The following is a 16,886-nucleotide window of genomic DNA, read 5'->3' as shown; positions in this document are numbered from 1 at the left end:
AGGCTGTTATGTTCCACTTGACTCGAGCTGAAAACAAACATGAGGCATAATAGATTATTTCAGGACCAAATTTATATTTTTAGCTAAAATGCAGAGCTTTCCAATGTAGAGGGCCCCATGCAATCTGCAATAATTGTAATAATCCTTAATGAGGTTATTAGTTTCTTGTGAGAAATTTTAGATGAATACAATTTAACAGCATAATGGGAAGATAGTAATCCAGTCCAGTAGAATGCTGGTAAAAGCAAAAACAATTATTGCCCAGCTTACAACAAAGCAAGGTCCAAATGAATAAAATCTATTTGCAGTGACATGGGCACCCGCGACCATCGTGTTGCCTTACGCATCTTAAAATCCAACCCTAGCGTCCTTTTCTCTTGTAGGGTGGCCAAGTTTTTAAGCCAAGCTTGGTTAGTCAGAAACAAAGCTCAGCACGGGGTGACACTACCCTAGACCTTATGCTACCCTGGTGGCAGCTGGAATAAATATTATGTGATGTCGCATTTAATAAAATTGCAGACTAGATTGTAATGTCACCCCCAATTTAGGACATCTTACTTGATGGTGACAACACAAGCACTTAATGTAAATATCGTTGTGATGAACTGTGTTCATCATTATCGCTATCTTTGTTACTTAAATTCATTGACTTTGTGTACTCCCCAGGGTAGGATTTCGCATTAACTGTACATATACTTTTTAGATGATTGTTTTTAGCATTGTCGGTTTTTATGTTTTGTATCTTAAATCATGCTAAAAATTTTGAGAAGCGGCCCCCCTTCTCAAAAGGGCTTGAGAAGGGGGGCCGCTTGCCCAGTCTCCTTTAAATGGCTTTGGCTGTGGAGGTTGTGGTCTCCGGGACCTGATAAGGCTCAGGAAGGGGTGGTCATGCAACTCCCACCCCTTTTGAGCAAAATCTGGCCCGGGTATGGGGTCCCTGGGGCCTATGAAGCCTTTGGGTGAGGGTGGGGGGGAGGGTGGAGGGGGGGGCGGGCAGACGCCCCTCGTCCTCTTTTTTTATTGGTTTGTTCCCAGGGAATGGATAGCTGGGGCCTAATAAGACTCAAGGAGGGGGCCGTGCAGCCCCTCGCCCTTTTCAATTATTTTTGATCCTGGGGAATGGGGTGCCCAGTGCTAAAAAGTCTTGGGAGGGGGCTAAACTCTAAGGCCCAAGATGGCTTGTGGAGTGGGGCTGCATGGCCCTCCTCCCACATCCCTAATAAGCCTCTGGGAGGGACCGCACGTACCGCTCCCCCTAATATATATGTTTAGGCTCCGGGAGATGGGGTCCCCAGGGCCTGAAAGCCAACATTATGCTGTGTATGCCAAAGGCTGTGCACGGTGTGGGGTTTGCAGCCTGCTGGTGGTTTGGCAAAGGGCGTGGCAGCAGGCCAAGCCCTATGTCCGACTACCTGCTGTACAGGGCCCAGGCTTGTGCGCAGCATGGGATTGACTGAATGCAGGTAGTTGGAAACAGGGTCTGGCTGCAACACAGGCCCTGCAGTTAACCCCACGCACAAGTAAAGGCCGTGCACGGCGTGGGTTTGGCTGCCTCTCTGTAGCTACCAGGCCCTTTGGCCACCCCCGTATGCGATGAAAGGCCGTGTGCAGCGTGAGGTTGGCTTCCTCTGGGTGGGTTGGCCCCAGGGCCTGGCCTCAGACCAGGCCTTGCGGACAACCCGGGGTTGGCTTTACGTATGGTAATAAAATATTACTTTGTTAAAAAAACATTTTTTACTGAAAAAGCAAAGATTACAGTAACGTTATAGTTAGATGAATATGTCAGTGACAACATTAATGTTTTAAACTAAGAAAAAAAACACAGAAATTCACCATTTATAGTTGGCAGCGCTAACTATAACTTGTTGCCTCGCCATACACTGCATATGACTTCACATATTACATCACTCATGATCTGTTCTATGACATAATTTATGACATAACTGATGACATCTCAAATTACATCATTGATGACATCATGTAAGCTTCGCTTGTACGCATTGCTTTGTAAACCGGTACGGCATTAGAGCTATGAATGTAAGTGCAAATAGCACAGAATAATGTGAAACATCATGCTATCATACATACAACCGCCCCCCTATAGGTGAAACAAGCTTGTGTTATTTGCAACACTGAACCTATAACATAGACTTCGTGGGTAGCCGAGTTCATGTTGACTATGAACCACAGATAAAAGGGTAACCTGTACTGCACAGTGTTTTTTCTGTATACAACTATTCAGGGAAAGTCAAGTTCCTCCAGATACTCAATGCCTGTTACATAACTAATGCGCTACTGCAGACACTCTTTACCTGTGTCAAACCCCTCATAGTCACTGAACCTACATTGAGAAATACACCACAGAGTATTAAAAAGTATCTACTAAGAACAGTGTACACGCTATTCAGAACTTGTCCAGAGAGCGACTAATCACTCAAAGTAGCATAGGTCTGAAGGTGCTAAGGATCATACTACCTCCAGCATTCATACTGTGGTGAAACCCTCAACATCTTCTGGAGCAAAACAATCACATGTACATAGGTAAGTACCTGGGGCCCACTGTCTTCTATGTTATGTAGATTTTTTTTGCTGAGGCGATTCTGTTAAGTTAAGGCTGCTTACAATACTTAGTATGTAGTATGTAGAATCTTTGCCCTGTTGGAAACTTTTTCTGCAGTGCCAAAAAACATGTATGGAACATGCTGGACTCATGTCATCAACTGTCACCTGCACACAGTTACTCTTCAATACAAAGATTTATAATGTGTTCAATACCTCTACACATCTATGATGCATTAAGAGCACATGCGTTTTGCAAAAACCTACACACATCAGCTTGACACAGGCTGTACAAAATTATGTGGAAAACTAAAATGGTAGTTACCCACCACTATGTAAACTATAAAACAAGTAACACATTCATTAGATGATGTAATCATCTATGTCATCAGGGATGTTATTTAAGATGTCATAAATGATGTCATGAGTGATGTATTACATGAGCTCATTAACAGCATGGCGGGGCTAAAGTTATAGTTAGCTTTGCAAATCTAAATGGTGGATTTTTGTGTTTTTTTTTTATTTCAAAATGTAAATGTTGTCACTGGCATATTTACCTAACTATAACATTATTTTATCCATTGGTTTTTTTTCAGTGAATATATATGCATCTTATACTTAGAGGGGCTTTCAGCCAGCTTTCACCAAAAATTGGATAACTTTACTCTCAGTGACGGCATTTTGCCCTTTTACAAAGTTGCTCCTTCCAGCGTATGGGATTATAATATGTGTCTTTTCAGACCAAAAAATATTTACATTTTTTAAAAATTATCATTAATATTTTTGCTCGTTGGGCTAGGTAACGGAGCTGCACGGCCTGGCTCACTCTGCTGTCGAGAGGCATCTTTCCTGCACACAATCAGTGTAGCTGCAATCCCTGCGGCCAATTGGACAGAGCGCATTGTTCATTGCTGATAGAAAGAGCCACCGAGCTCCAAAATAGCTTTTACAAAAGTTGTTTTAAAGCTTCCTCGTTCTTTTAACCATGCGGACAAAATGACACTTTTTTTATGGTCCGACTTGACAATACATCTATCACCAGAAAATGATCTGAACATCGCTAGAGGGGCTTTGGCTCCACCCACAGGTTGAAAGCCAGGAGTACACGTTTTGATTGGGCAGACGTGGTGTGCTTCAACAAAAAAAGTGCTTCCCTCTACACAGCAGTGATCATCTTGGTTATTTATCCGGCTGGCTGAGAGTGAACTTTCAGGGGCACACATGACACGGTATTGCAGTAGCTGTTTCTTAGTTTATGGTGGTTGTTTTTCTCTGGAAGCAGCAATATTCCTTAAAAGACAGACCTATTGGCATTGCCAATGCTTGTTCTTTTTATCTGTGGTCCTGTGAGGTGTTCTGTGGTGCAGACTGCCTTCAGGACTGCACTTGCATCACGGGAAACGTAATACTAGGACAACGAGCACAGAGTGTATTTGTTTCTATTACTTTTCTAAAGCTTTCTGGGCATTCCTCTCATGTTGTCAAACCATGTGTGGGCAGTTTCTACTATCCAGGCAGGACTCACACGTCTCCTTGGTGACCTTGTAGTTTTATCTCAGCAGGAAAATAAGAGCATTTTGTTTTGTTAGAAAAAATAATTTTTCTGTTATATTGGGACTACAAGTTCATGATAGCCTGTGTAACATATTGATAGCTCAGAACAGAGCCCAGCATTCTTTGTTTTCACGAACATAGCACTCATGCTCATTTAGAAGGCATTCACTTATAATTAGTTTTCATTGCATAGTTGCTCCCTATGCCAGTGCACCCTGTTCAGCATTTCTGATTTATGCAGTAGGTATCATGGTGATATGCATTTATTTAGTACCTTGGTAACCATTATATCATGCATATTTGTGGTTTCTTTTTATTCTCCACAATCATGTCAGTAGAGCATTATCCGTTGTCATGGCGACATGGTTTTCTGGTATGTAGTTTCTTCTACAACTGAGTGAACGACGGTAGTGTGAAGCTAACCTCTCAGGAATCTCCTTTGTACTGATAGCGCTTTTGAGTTCAGCATTCTCCATCTTCTTGACCTATCATTATTGTATCTGATGCCTTGTCACCAGGAGACCCTGATTGAGTAGCAGTCTGTCATTACTGATAGCACTCATGTAAGGAAATGCCTCTTTCTGCATACTCACACCCAAAGCTTTGGACTGATGCTGCTGGTTTTTCCACTCTGAGTGTATATCTTTATACACCACATTTCTGAAGCATAAAAGTAAAAATATATATATATATACAGTGCATACAATATTAATACAAATCTGTCAAGGTACGGTTATAAACCTATTCCTTGTATGCATGATTCTTTTATATTGCAACTATTACAATTTAGGAAATGTGCACTATTGTGACACTTCTGTATGCTGAATAGGTTTATAATTGTACCTTGATGGATTATTATTATTAGTTGATGTACTGTCTATTTTCTTTTTAAACTTTTATGCTTCATAAATGTGGCAAATAAAGATATACTTTACTATAAGAGTGCACTGCGGCCTGCTAACCAGGCCTCCGTGCCAGTGTTCTAACCTATGACAAAATGTATGTTTATTTAGCTACCCGCAATTGACATAAGCTGACTTACTTCTAAGTCCCTTGTATATGGTACCAAGGGTACCCAGGTCATGTACGTTTAAGTTCCCACACAGGGCTGCAGCACTGATTGTGTCACCCTGTATGTGACACTGTACAAAATGGCTCCCAGCCTGCCACTGCATCCTGGAAAAGCAGTTTTAAAGCTGCTAGTTTAAACCAATGGCATAGCTCCACTTCCCTCAACCATATATATATGTCTCCCATAAGAATGGCCTAAGGAGCCCTAAGGCAGAGAAATGTATATTTTTAAGTAGAATATATACTTTTAATATGTCCTAACAACAAAACTTCCAAATTCTAATTTTTACTGTGCAAAAATGAGTAGCCCCATTGGCCAACACAGAGTTACCAGCTGACCTCTCAGTCCGGATCACTTCTTAATGGGTCTACTAAAATGGGTAATTCAAGGTATCAAATTAATCGTGGCATTAAACCCGACCTGATAGCAAAGTCGAATTTAATGTCATTTTTAAGGAAAGGCAACTTTTAGGAAGTGGGCACTCTGTTGCCCAGTTTGTCCAGTGGCCTAACACAGATGCTAGCCACCATAGAGCCTTCTCCCCTCCTGGGAAGTAGTGTAAATGATTCTCAAACTCGGGGACAATAGAGCCCTGCTTCAGAGGGAGGGGTGTTACCTCCCCCTTGCAGGAAGCCACTGAGGGTGTTAGCCCAAAAAGTTGAAGCCGCCTTTGGTGGGAAAATGGCAATCACACTCATGTAGGGCTTTCCCTTTGTTCAGATAGACTGGCTGGCGACAGGAGCAGAGAGGGGATTCCAGTGGCCAAACCAGTTTTCCAATGGGCATGTAGCCCACAGGTAGCCACACCTCTAGGGTGGCTTACCAAGCTCCTAACAGTGAAGCAAGGGATCAGACATCTTGAGAGTGGGCAGAACTGTGCATTCTGTTATTGCAAGATGCCCAAATAGCCAGAGGTCGCCACAAGGCGGGAGGGATCCTGGTAGCCAATTGGTTAGTAGCCACATCATCCCCCAGGGCACTCTCCGGGCATAAATATGGCACCCTGAACCTCAGATCAAAATTGGAGAAAGGACCGAAAAGGACTGTCCTGCTGACTCCTGGACCTGCCAAGACAGACTGCACCAACTGCTGCATCATGGGCTAGCAAAGAGAGGACTGTGCCTGCGGCTCCTGGCTGATGAACAAGTCGCTCCTGTGCTTCAGACCAAAGAAAAGACCCCAAAGTTATTCGGCTTACCCCTTGGAACCAGCACCAGGGCATCAAATCCGAAGTAACTCTCTCTGGCAAGTCAGTAGCCACATTCCTCAAATTGCCCCATAGCGCCCTTGGGCAACACAAGAGACCGATCGTCAACTGTCAAAATTTGCACCAAGTCTACTGGACCCGGGAGTGTTCTGTGAGTCCAGATTGGTCGCTTAAGATTGACACCACCCTTCACCAAAGAAAACCACTGGACCCGCTGTATTTACAGAGATCGGTACCCCAGCTGGAAATGGCTTTCTACTAGCTCAAATAGGACTTCGAGGGACACTGACCCTTGAGGGCAAAGTTGGCCAACCTTATCTGTAGACAGAGGAATAATTGCAAGGACACCCTGGTCGACTGCACAGTACCCAGAGCGTCCTTAAGCATCCCGAATCACCAGCATCAATGCTATTCGATTGAAGTCTATGGTGGTCTTGTTGTAAAGTGTGGAACTGGACTGGAGATTGCTTTGGTGAACAGGTAACTGTCCAAATACTCCTTATTGGACCCCCTGACCTTCTCCCTCCCGGAATCGTCCTCCCAACTCAGGCCAGAGTAGTCAAACAAACTCTTCCAAACTTAAAAAAAGTTTTCAAACTTTATGGTTACAAGTGATTGCTTGTGCTCTGGACTAAAAATCTGAGATGTACATTTTCTTTAAAAATCTGTACCTCCAGAACCCTTCTGTGGGGTTTGCTCATCTTCGTGTATAAAAAAGTAATCTATTTTGATAAATTGATGTCGGATTTCTTTTGTGTTGCGGGACTTTCTTTTGATGTTTGGTGCTTCTAACTGCTTTACACTGGTTCCCTTGTTTAAGCCTTACTCCTAAAAGCCACAACTACCCAGGGTTTAGCTTAAGGTTTTGAATATGAGCCCCTACTGGCCCCAAGACAGTTTTGTGAGTGTATTACACAGTAAGATTGAACACCGGTACCATATAATACACTGCAGTACTCACAACTCACACACACCTAACACTATCTTAACCTCACACTATCAAATCCACTTGAATCCCTCTAGACCAGGGGTCACATATGCTACCAAAAACGTTCTTACACCCCTAACAGAACTCCTACCCACAAAGAACAGCAGTCTGAAACTCTACACAGAGCAGCAGTCTCACTCAAACTTACACGTTCTCCCACCCATCAGGCTAGAAATTGTACCCTATTAAAAGTACCCACTAGCACTCTCACTATTGACAACGCTCTCACCCCTTCACTGAGTAGCAGTCTCATACTACCAACATCACTGTCATAACCCTTACAGACTAGCAGCCTCCTGCTACTAGCAGTGCTGTAAAGCCCTTCACACAAAAGCTTCACAAGTTATCAGAACCACTCTCACACCCTTCACAGTCTAGCAGTCATACACTACTGACCGCACTCCCTGGTCTTTGCAGGGAAGCAGTCTTGCTCATAACATTCACAGACGAGCAGTCTCACTCTACAGACAACACTTCCTCACCTTTCACCAACTCTCGCAGACCCCTTAGGCTAGCAGGATCACCCTGCTAGCAGCTTTCTTTCACTAGCAGTCACAAACTAAAGACACCACTTTTATACCCCGGAGAGAAGCTGTACTAAGCAAACAACTGTGGTTTCACACTTCTCACATACTAACAGTCTAATAATACTGCTGCACTCTCACCCCCCCTGCCCACCCATCCCGCCAATGTCCCCCTCTCCTATCACAGGATAGTCGCAAAGCCAATAAGACTAGCTAAAAGTGATTTATCATTGATGTTTAAGTTTGAATTTGTTGTAATGTAAATGGACGAGAGGGTAAGTGTAAATATATGAGACAATTGGTGGATGGATAGTTGCATATTTAAAAGATAATTGACTGACTCTATGGAAAATGATGAGTAAGTGACTAAGTGCATCGATGGATGAGGGAGTGCATGGGCAGAAACATCCAGGCCCTTCTAGATATGCACCAGATCTACGAGCATTGCCTATGCTTATTTCGAATAAATACTTTTCAAGAAATAATTGTTAAATTGGGATCTCTTGATTAGAATGAAGATATGGTTTGGAAAGCAGAATATTAAAAATAAATATGTAGAAAAGGAAACTGCAAAATCTAAAACTCAATTTCTGTCAAATTCCACTTGATATGGGTGGCACTCAAGAACTATTTCCCCTTTATTTATATTTTCCACAAACCTTGTTTATGAGTTTGGACAGGTGCTTTATTTCAATGCTCTCTGATTCCTCAGTCTCTACCTGGAAGAGGGCTGTTGGAACGAGCACAGCCATTATTGATGGAGAGTAATCAGATAAAGATACAAAAGCCATGGTTAAAGTTGAATTTCGCCTAACCGTTGTTTAGTCCACAGGTGCAGCAGATTATTCTTTCCCATTCTTTACAGTGGCTTAGCATCCGGTCTGGAAAGCATGGGCCAAAAAAGTAGAAGGTGGGGGCCGTCACCATTCTTGAATTTGTTGGTGATGCTTCCAGGCTAGGCTAAATAAAATTGAGTAGATGCACATGTTTTCGTATCCAGGATCTCTGAAGGCAGAATGACCAGTGGCCCATCTGGATAATCAGACCACCCCAAAGTGAGCAGATTGGAGAAGACAATCGATTGGCTTACTTTAGAAGAAGGAGTGTCCACATAGGCTCCTAAAGGCCAGATCCATGCCACATTTTCTAGATAACTACTAGGTCAGGCTTTTATGTAGATTAAGTTTATGTAAATTCGTGAATAGGTGGAGCTCCTGAAAATATGACATGGATCACGAACTCTTGTACTTATGTTAGATACTCGTTTTTAAAACAAGGCATCGAGCAGAGCTTGGTAACGAAAGGACATGTAAAATGAATTCAGTATGTATGCAAACATTGTAATTTATCCACCTGCTATTTGGATATTGGAACTTTTACTGTATATCAGGAAGCTGGGGTGGCAATGATATTTTGCTTTTCGTTGTCTGCACCATCTGCTCCTTCTGCCGGAAAGCAAATGACCAACACCTGCGTTTTTTCCGCCTTAAATTGCATGTCTTCAACCTTGTCATGACCACTGGGTGCTAGAATTGGTGTGCCACACATTGTTTGTCATGCATCAGATACACCTCCCGGCTGTGCCCTTTTCTCGGGGGACACTTGTTGGCAGTTAAACGTAGATGGCTCTGGGGCATCAGAAGATATGAGCGGGCCAACACAGCAAATCTTTGCTTTGACACTCATTTCGGACTTGAGCACTTGTCTCAGGGAGTCCGACCCTCGCATACTCTTACCTGCCCAACCAGGAGTTGGACATTACTGCCCTTTCATTAGAGGAGACAGCCACTTTACCATCTGCCTGAGGGAAGAGAGAGGCAGCAGTGGAAGTGTACTGTCACCTCTTTGTGCCAATGGTTCAGAGGGAGAGGAAGGAGCCGACTACAGGCTACATTAACAAGCATCTGTTCTCTCCACAGGCACAAAGTTTGGCGCCATGCTTGACATGCTGACGGACCGCTGTGCCACCATGTGCCTCCTAGTCAACCTGTCCCTGCTGTACCCCTCCTACACCATCCTTTTCCAGCTCAGCATGACCATCGACGTGGCCAGTCACTGGCTGCACCTGCACAGGTGAGGTGGGAGGGTTAAGGAGAGGTCAGAATTTGGTTAAAAACAGTGAGATAAGCTTTAGGGAAAGCAAACGCGCGTCTGGGTGTAATGAGGGGTTTGGGTGGAAGGAACTTCAATGAAAGGGGCAAACGTTATTGTGGGGCAGTGCCTGGATGAGAACCAGAGCTCGGGTGGCACTATCATTTGGGGGTGTAGCCGTTCTTCAGTGAATCCGAGTGGAGCTTGAGGTGGGGTGGGGTGGGACATGGGTATGGCATGTGTAACGGGTAATGGAGCCTGAATGGAAGTATGTTGGGCAGAACTTTTGAGAATGGAACAGACGGTAATGTTTGGATGAGAGGTATGAGGAGAACATCTATGTAAATAAAGAACAAGCGCAGAGCAAAGGTAAAGATGGCGAAGGAGCACAAGGCAACTAACTGAGCAATGAGTGATTGAACAGGACAAAGGATTTTGAGTACGCTTTGGCGGACTGCGTGGGTTAAAGAGATGACGCTTGTGTCAAAGAGCTGTGGGTGTGAAGGCTCGCGCTTCTAAGAGGGCAGTTGGTAGGGGCAGAGTTTGAGCAAAGCAGGACGATAACAGATTGCAGTTCATTTTCATTTCTGCAGTGTCCCCAAGGTAATGGCCTCTGGCCAAGAACGTTATCCACGAGGTAAAGCAACATTTTCTCTCCCCAACTCTTTCATTATTCTTTTTCTCCTAGCTCCACCCTGAGAGGCAGTGACAGTCACAAGAAAATTGACCTGTCTGGGAACCCTCTGCTGCGACTCTACTACACCTCACGGGTAAGAAGTCTGTTACCTGAATTAACCCGGTGCTGTTGCAGCCGATCCCCTTGTGTGTAAGAACTGAAGGCAAGGCCAGTGCAGTGCAGCTGTTACGCACGTAAGCGTAAGATTAAAGTGCTGTGCGTGTACTGCACCCGTGATTAACCGCTACCGCGTTTTCCCGCTGTGCGCTGGAATTTCAAAAATGCGCAGTTTGTGACAAAGCCAGCTCGTCATCCGCGTAGCGCAGGTAACGCCCATGACGAGCTGGCTTTGTCATCCGCATCGAAGGGGTTAAGAACATTCGTTTTCTCTCTGGAATGGTCTTTCTCTTTGTTTGTTGCTTTTGTTAATTCAAAATGTTATTGCATTTACAGTTCCAACAGTTAACCACACTTGTACATACCATTTACAAAATTCATTATTATTGAAAAGTGATTTTCATGTTTCATTTAAAACAAGTATATCCATTCAACCTGACAGACTAAAATGATTTGTTCTTAAATAAAACTTCGTGAACTAATAAAATAGTTGGTGTTATTAAAGAACATGAATTCAAATAAATTACTAATCGTTACTGACACAAGACATGCAGTCTACTAACAAACAATTGATTACTGTCTCGCTCTGTGTCAGAACAGTCTAAGCGCCAGGATGCCCGGTGGGTGACAGTTCAGCGCTTTATAAGAACGCCTATACATACATACATACATACATACTGTTATTAAATAGTGAAAGTACTTAGGCCAAACCGTAGTTGCTTTGGGCCCAACATATTGTGCACAAAGAATGACCCAATTAGAATATCTCAGAAATACCAAGCACTGGAAACAATGTCATGGAAGGAGATGATCATCCTATGCGGCAGCGGTGACTGGCATCAACACAATTCTGTTAATCACTGTAGACAGCTGCTTAGATTTACAATGAAACAGATTAACCCGAGTTCTTATAGATACAACTCTCTTTTTAAACATTGAACTTTGAAAAAATTAATATATATATATATATATATATATATATATATATATATATATATATATATATATAATACATCCATATTCACACCAAAGATAAGACTTGCTTACCTTTTTGTATTTATATATATATATATATATATATATATACACACACACACACACACACACACACACACACACTCTCTCTCTCTCTGTCTCTGTCTGTCTCTCTTTTGATTAGTTCAACCGCGAGCTCCCATACACCTTCAGAGTACCTCCCAGCCTTGTGTTCATTTGTAAATGAACATAAGATCATATTTTCTTTTTACAGATAAAAGAAGGCTGTTTTTATTTCACATTATTATCATCAGGTTGCAGATCGCAGGGCCTGATGGTGAGCAGTGCTCAGTCAGATTTATGACCCCGGCTGGGGCACAGAGGTGAGCAACTGCAGCACTGAGGTATTTAACTCTTAAATAAAGGCCCCTGCCAACTCAATATTGGAGCTGTGAACAAAATTATGTTTCGGATTGCTTTTAAATGGGAGAAAATTAAAATCAAAAGTTACCTTAATGATTTGGTTAACTCTTCTTTTTAATTTTCTCTTATTTCAAAGTGTCATATTTATGAACTGCAGGCCTCTTGGTCCTAGTGGCCAGTCAACACCGTGCTATAAGTATAGCTGCAATATAAGGCCATTTTTAAAAATGACAGAAATTTCAAGTGCAGAAAAATGTTCCACACTATGAACAATTTTGCTGAGCGTTTTTTTGAACAATTTTGGAGAAAATGTTTCTGCACTTTAAATTTCTCCCATTAAAAAAATATATATAATGTATGGTTGTGTTATATGTGTAACGGTGCCACATATGGTGAAAGATATATCCTGTGCTGCAAGTACATACAACACAGGCTCTCAGTTACCCATACAAATACATCCATTCATACGCACACATGTTCATACATCCCTAAAGACTAAACTCTCACTGACACACATGGCAACCCTGTCATAGTTCCCCTAGACAAAGTATTTTGTGCAAACCATAGTATCTGGCTCTATGGACATTAGGCTTTAAGTCAGTGAAGATCGGGTGTCTGGTTGTTTAGCCCTCAGCAACTCACATGATTTTCACTGATCAGAAGTAGCTCTCACTACAGAAATGGTAGGAGACCCCTGGTTCAACCGCATTTCCTCTTTGATGTTGTTTCTCTTAGTCACGTAATTTCCCCTTTCTCTCTGATGCACTTTCTCTAATGTGTTTTCACTTAAATAGTTAATCTCTGCAGATGTGGGTGTTTACTGATGTCTTTTTTAATTTCAACTTTTGTGTTTTATATGTAAATGTAAATGTATTGCGACTTATATCGCGCACGTATCTCCCGAAGGCATCAAGGCGCTTGCCTTGGGAACCCGTCCTGGCTTTTTCCCTGTGACATAACCCCTACTGGGTATCCCCAGGGTGAAAGCCAGGCATCCCGCAGCGGGGTGGGCCGCCGTAGTGGAGATTAAGCAACTATTGCCCAGAGTTGCAGCGTGGGACCCCATGATTAGAATAGGCACCGAGGCGAGAATTATCGAGTCCGTGGACATTTTGGGCTCAGGACCCTGCCGCGTCGGGAATTGAACCCTGGTCTCGGGCCAGACATCTGCATCAGAGTCTGCCGCTCTAATCAGTGAGCCACACTCCTCCTCTTGGGGCCCTTTCTTCCTCTGATGTCTTTTTGTTTGGTGGTTTAGTCTGAAATACGCAATAACATGAAAGGAAAAGTCTACGTATGCACAGGTCACACACACCGCCGTCTTTCCAGGCTCCTTGCGTATCCAGTTCTGTTTTGTTCACCTGAGTAAAGAGTTGCAACAGAGTCGTACTCAGACCAAAACTTATGTTTCTTTGTACTGTTGACCAACCATGTGTGGGGGTGTGTGCATGTAGACACTTAAGATGCAGCAGCTTTTCAGAGCATCAAGTGGCCTGTAGCCTCCACCTCGGTGACACACTAAGTTGAACTGAAACTGTCCCATGAGAGACACAATGTAATTGTTGCTGTGACAGGTGAAATTTGCCATTAAAGTGATGTATCCAAATTCCTTCTGGTGGCAGTAACACTCTTGCATTGTGTTTTAGTTGTTGGCTCAATGGTCATGCCAGTGTCCTCGCGCCATTTTTTTACTCGGCTTGTGCACACCCACACCTATGTCAGTTTAAAGATTCCTCCTTTACTGCTAAAGCTGCAGACTTACACATGTTACGTTTTGTTAAGTGTGTTTGTAAAACACATTCCTAACAATGCCTCAGTATGATTGTGGAATCTAGGCATGTCTTCTTTCTCCAATCTCTACCTTTTTCGGTCTTGCTGAAGCAATGCGTAAGCATTGTTTTCGGCGAGATTCTAGTAAGCTGCTTTCAAAAGTCTACCCACTGTGGATCGCATACAGTTCATGTGAGGTAGGCGGGTGCACAGGAATTCGCTCCCCCTACCCCTCCCACAAAGCAAGACAAATACTTCAAAGGAATCCGCTCAGGCTACAGCTGCTGGCTACAGCTTACAGTGCATGTGCTCGCGCGCGCGCTTGAGCAGAGGTGGCATAAGGTATTCCTCATGCTCATTAAGGCTCCTGTGCTCCTTGCATTCCCCACTTCCCTTTAGCCCATCCCTTTTGAAGTCTGCTCGCATTTCCCTCCTCCCCCTTCTTGGTCCTTGGCTCCTCGCATTCCCCCCTCCCTTCTCGTCCAGCCCTTTGATGCTCTGCTGTAGATGTTAGTTATTTCAGACAGAGCAGACACTCACTTTACGCAGTCTCCTCCCATCGTGGCATTTTCACATTCTTCTCGAGTCTTGCTGTGCAGGCCCCCCTTTTATTGCGAGAATGGTTTGTTTTCCCACTCCTCCTGCAATATCACTCCTAGCGATGTTTGCTTTTCTGGCTACTGCCCATTAATACGCGTTTGCAGACACCACAACAACATGGGACATCCAGTGTAACACACCATGAAATGTTCCAAATAAATATGCACGGAACAAGTGACTCAAATAGTGTTTTTAAGTTATTTAATTAAGTTGAATCAAGAGAACATGTGCAGGTCAGTGCTTTTTTGAGTGAACTATGCAGTGTCCCTGACCTAGATTAATTGATTAGTATGCGTTGATTGAATGCATATGTTCATATTTAAATACCCTTTTCTAAAACATTAATTACCTACTTCTGCAGTAATTGTGTACTATGCCCTTTCATCTCTGGGTTTGTAAGGCACTCTCAGTTCTCATTTTATATTTGCTGTGAAAGCATCGTAATGCACCAAGATGTAGGCGCCTATACATTGATTCAGGGGCATCACCTTTCCCTACCACGGAAAGGATATCAACTGGTTATCACTCTTTATACATGTATGTATCATTCTAAGTGAGCTGATATGCTTGCCTAATAATTGAGCACACTTCTGCAGGGTGCAATTTACCATTTTTAGTTTGTGAGGATCGGCATTTCTTTGACCGTGGGTGTTTTTTTTCTGTTTAGTTTGTTTGGTTTCATTGGCCTAGGACCCCCACAATGAGTTGCAAAAGTTGTAGTGTCCAATTTTCCTCTTAGGTGCATCTGCCTTTAAGGGCTCCAAGCAACTACCTGGGTATCTATCTATCTATCTATCTATCTATCTATAGCTCTCTCTCTCTCTCTCTCTCTTTCTCTCTCTCTCTCTCTCTCTCTCTCTCTCTCTCTCTGCCTCTCTCTCTCTCTCTCTCCCTCTCTGCCTCTCTCTCTCTCTCTCTCCCCCTCTCTGCCTCTCTCTCTCACTCTCACCCACCTCTCTACCCACCTCTCTCTACCCGCCATTCTCTCTCTATCTACCCGTCTCTCTCTACACACACATCTCTCTCTCTCTACACACACATCTCTATTTCTTTCTCTCTCTACACACACATCTTTCTTTCTCTCTCTACACACACATCTTTCTTTCTCTCTCTACACACACATCTCTCTCTCTACACACACATCTCTATTTCTTTCTCTCTCTACACACACATCTCTCTCTCTCTACACACACATCTCTATTTCTTTCTCTCTCTACACACACATCTCTCTCTCTACACACACCTCTCTCTTTCTCTCTTTCTCTCTCCCCACGTCTGTTGGACCCCGGAGACTCTTCAATGCGATACAACTTTAGCCAACTTCTTAATAACATTGACAGGTCGTATAGCGAACAACAAAAAGTGAACTTCTGACTGGTAATTGCATGGTGTGCGTTACTCAGAACATACCTCTGTTGCATCCATTTTATAAGCCTTGAGAGGCTGTGTGGGTCCCTGCAAAACTGTGACTGGCATGGTGCCCAAAGCTCTTTGCGGCTGTTGTGATACTTCATCAACTTTTCCATTCCTCAGCCTGCATACCTTAGAAAATTGGTGCTACTGTGTGTTTTTTCCCTAAACCATAATAATCCAAACATTCTGGCCAAAATGCATGTAAATGAGACCCAGGCGAAATGTTGTTTACCGGGCGTTACTGTCATTGCTGGCATGTTGCGTTATGCTTGTTAGGCAAAATGCATGAGATTCCTCAATGTTGCACAACTGAAATGTACGGGAAAAAAATACCAATGCAGGAGTGTGGCCCAACACAAATTAACAGAACACGAGTTGATGCACGATTGTGCAGCATTATTCTAGCGCAAACTGCAACATCATGCCCAAATGAATGCAAAAACTAATTTCACACCTATTATAGGGCCAAATTCCCAATAAAAAATATTGCAAAATACTGGGGGGTGGGGGGGGGGGGGGTGGAGGGGAGGTGAAGAAGTTAGGATAAACACAGCACACTGGGGGGTGGGGGGTGGAGGGGAGGTGAAGAAGTTAGGATAAACACAGCACAAAATAGGAAGATATACAGAAATGAAAAAGTGGTAGCATATTCTAAGAGGAGGATTTCTGGTAGTTCAATCATCAAGATAGGATGGCGTTAAGGCTTGCGACTATTAATATCTGTGGGCTAAACGATGGCGGTAAGAGACAGAAAGTAGCGGCTATGCTTAGACTATTGAAGCTGGATGTAATATGCCTCCAGGAGACGCATGTGAGGGGGAAGGATAAATACCTTATGGATCAACTTGGGTATGAGGTATTAGCATGTACACAACAAGATTTTAAAACAAAAGGAGTGGCGATTCTTGCTAAGAAAG

At 43.3% G+C, this 16,886-nt stretch overlaps 1 protein-coding gene across 1 annotated transcript in view; it reads left to right on the top strand.

The window, feature by feature from the left end:
• CDIPT (CDP-diacylglycerol--inositol 3-phosphatidyltransferase) overlaps nucleotides 1-16,886 on the top strand; it is a 108,603-nt gene that overhangs the window by 69,392 nt on the left and 22,325 nt on the right. Inside the window, exons 3-4 of the mRNA XM_078652405.1 lie at nucleotides 9,824-9,977; nucleotides 10,684-10,765. Of these exons, the coding sequence (XP_078508531.1) occupies nucleotides 9,824-9,977; nucleotides 10,684-10,765 (236 nt within the window). The remainder of the gene's footprint in view (nucleotides 1-9,823; nucleotides 9,978-10,683; nucleotides 10,766-16,886) is intronic.

Source organism: Lissotriton helveticus, chromosome 7 (assembly GCF_964261635.1).
Source record: "Lissotriton helveticus chromosome 7, aLisHel1.1, whole genome shotgun sequence".
Taxonomy (NCBI): Eukaryota; Metazoa; Chordata; class Amphibia; order Caudata; family Salamandridae; genus Lissotriton; species Lissotriton helveticus.
This window is presented reverse-complemented; position numbering and strand designations above follow the sequence as displayed.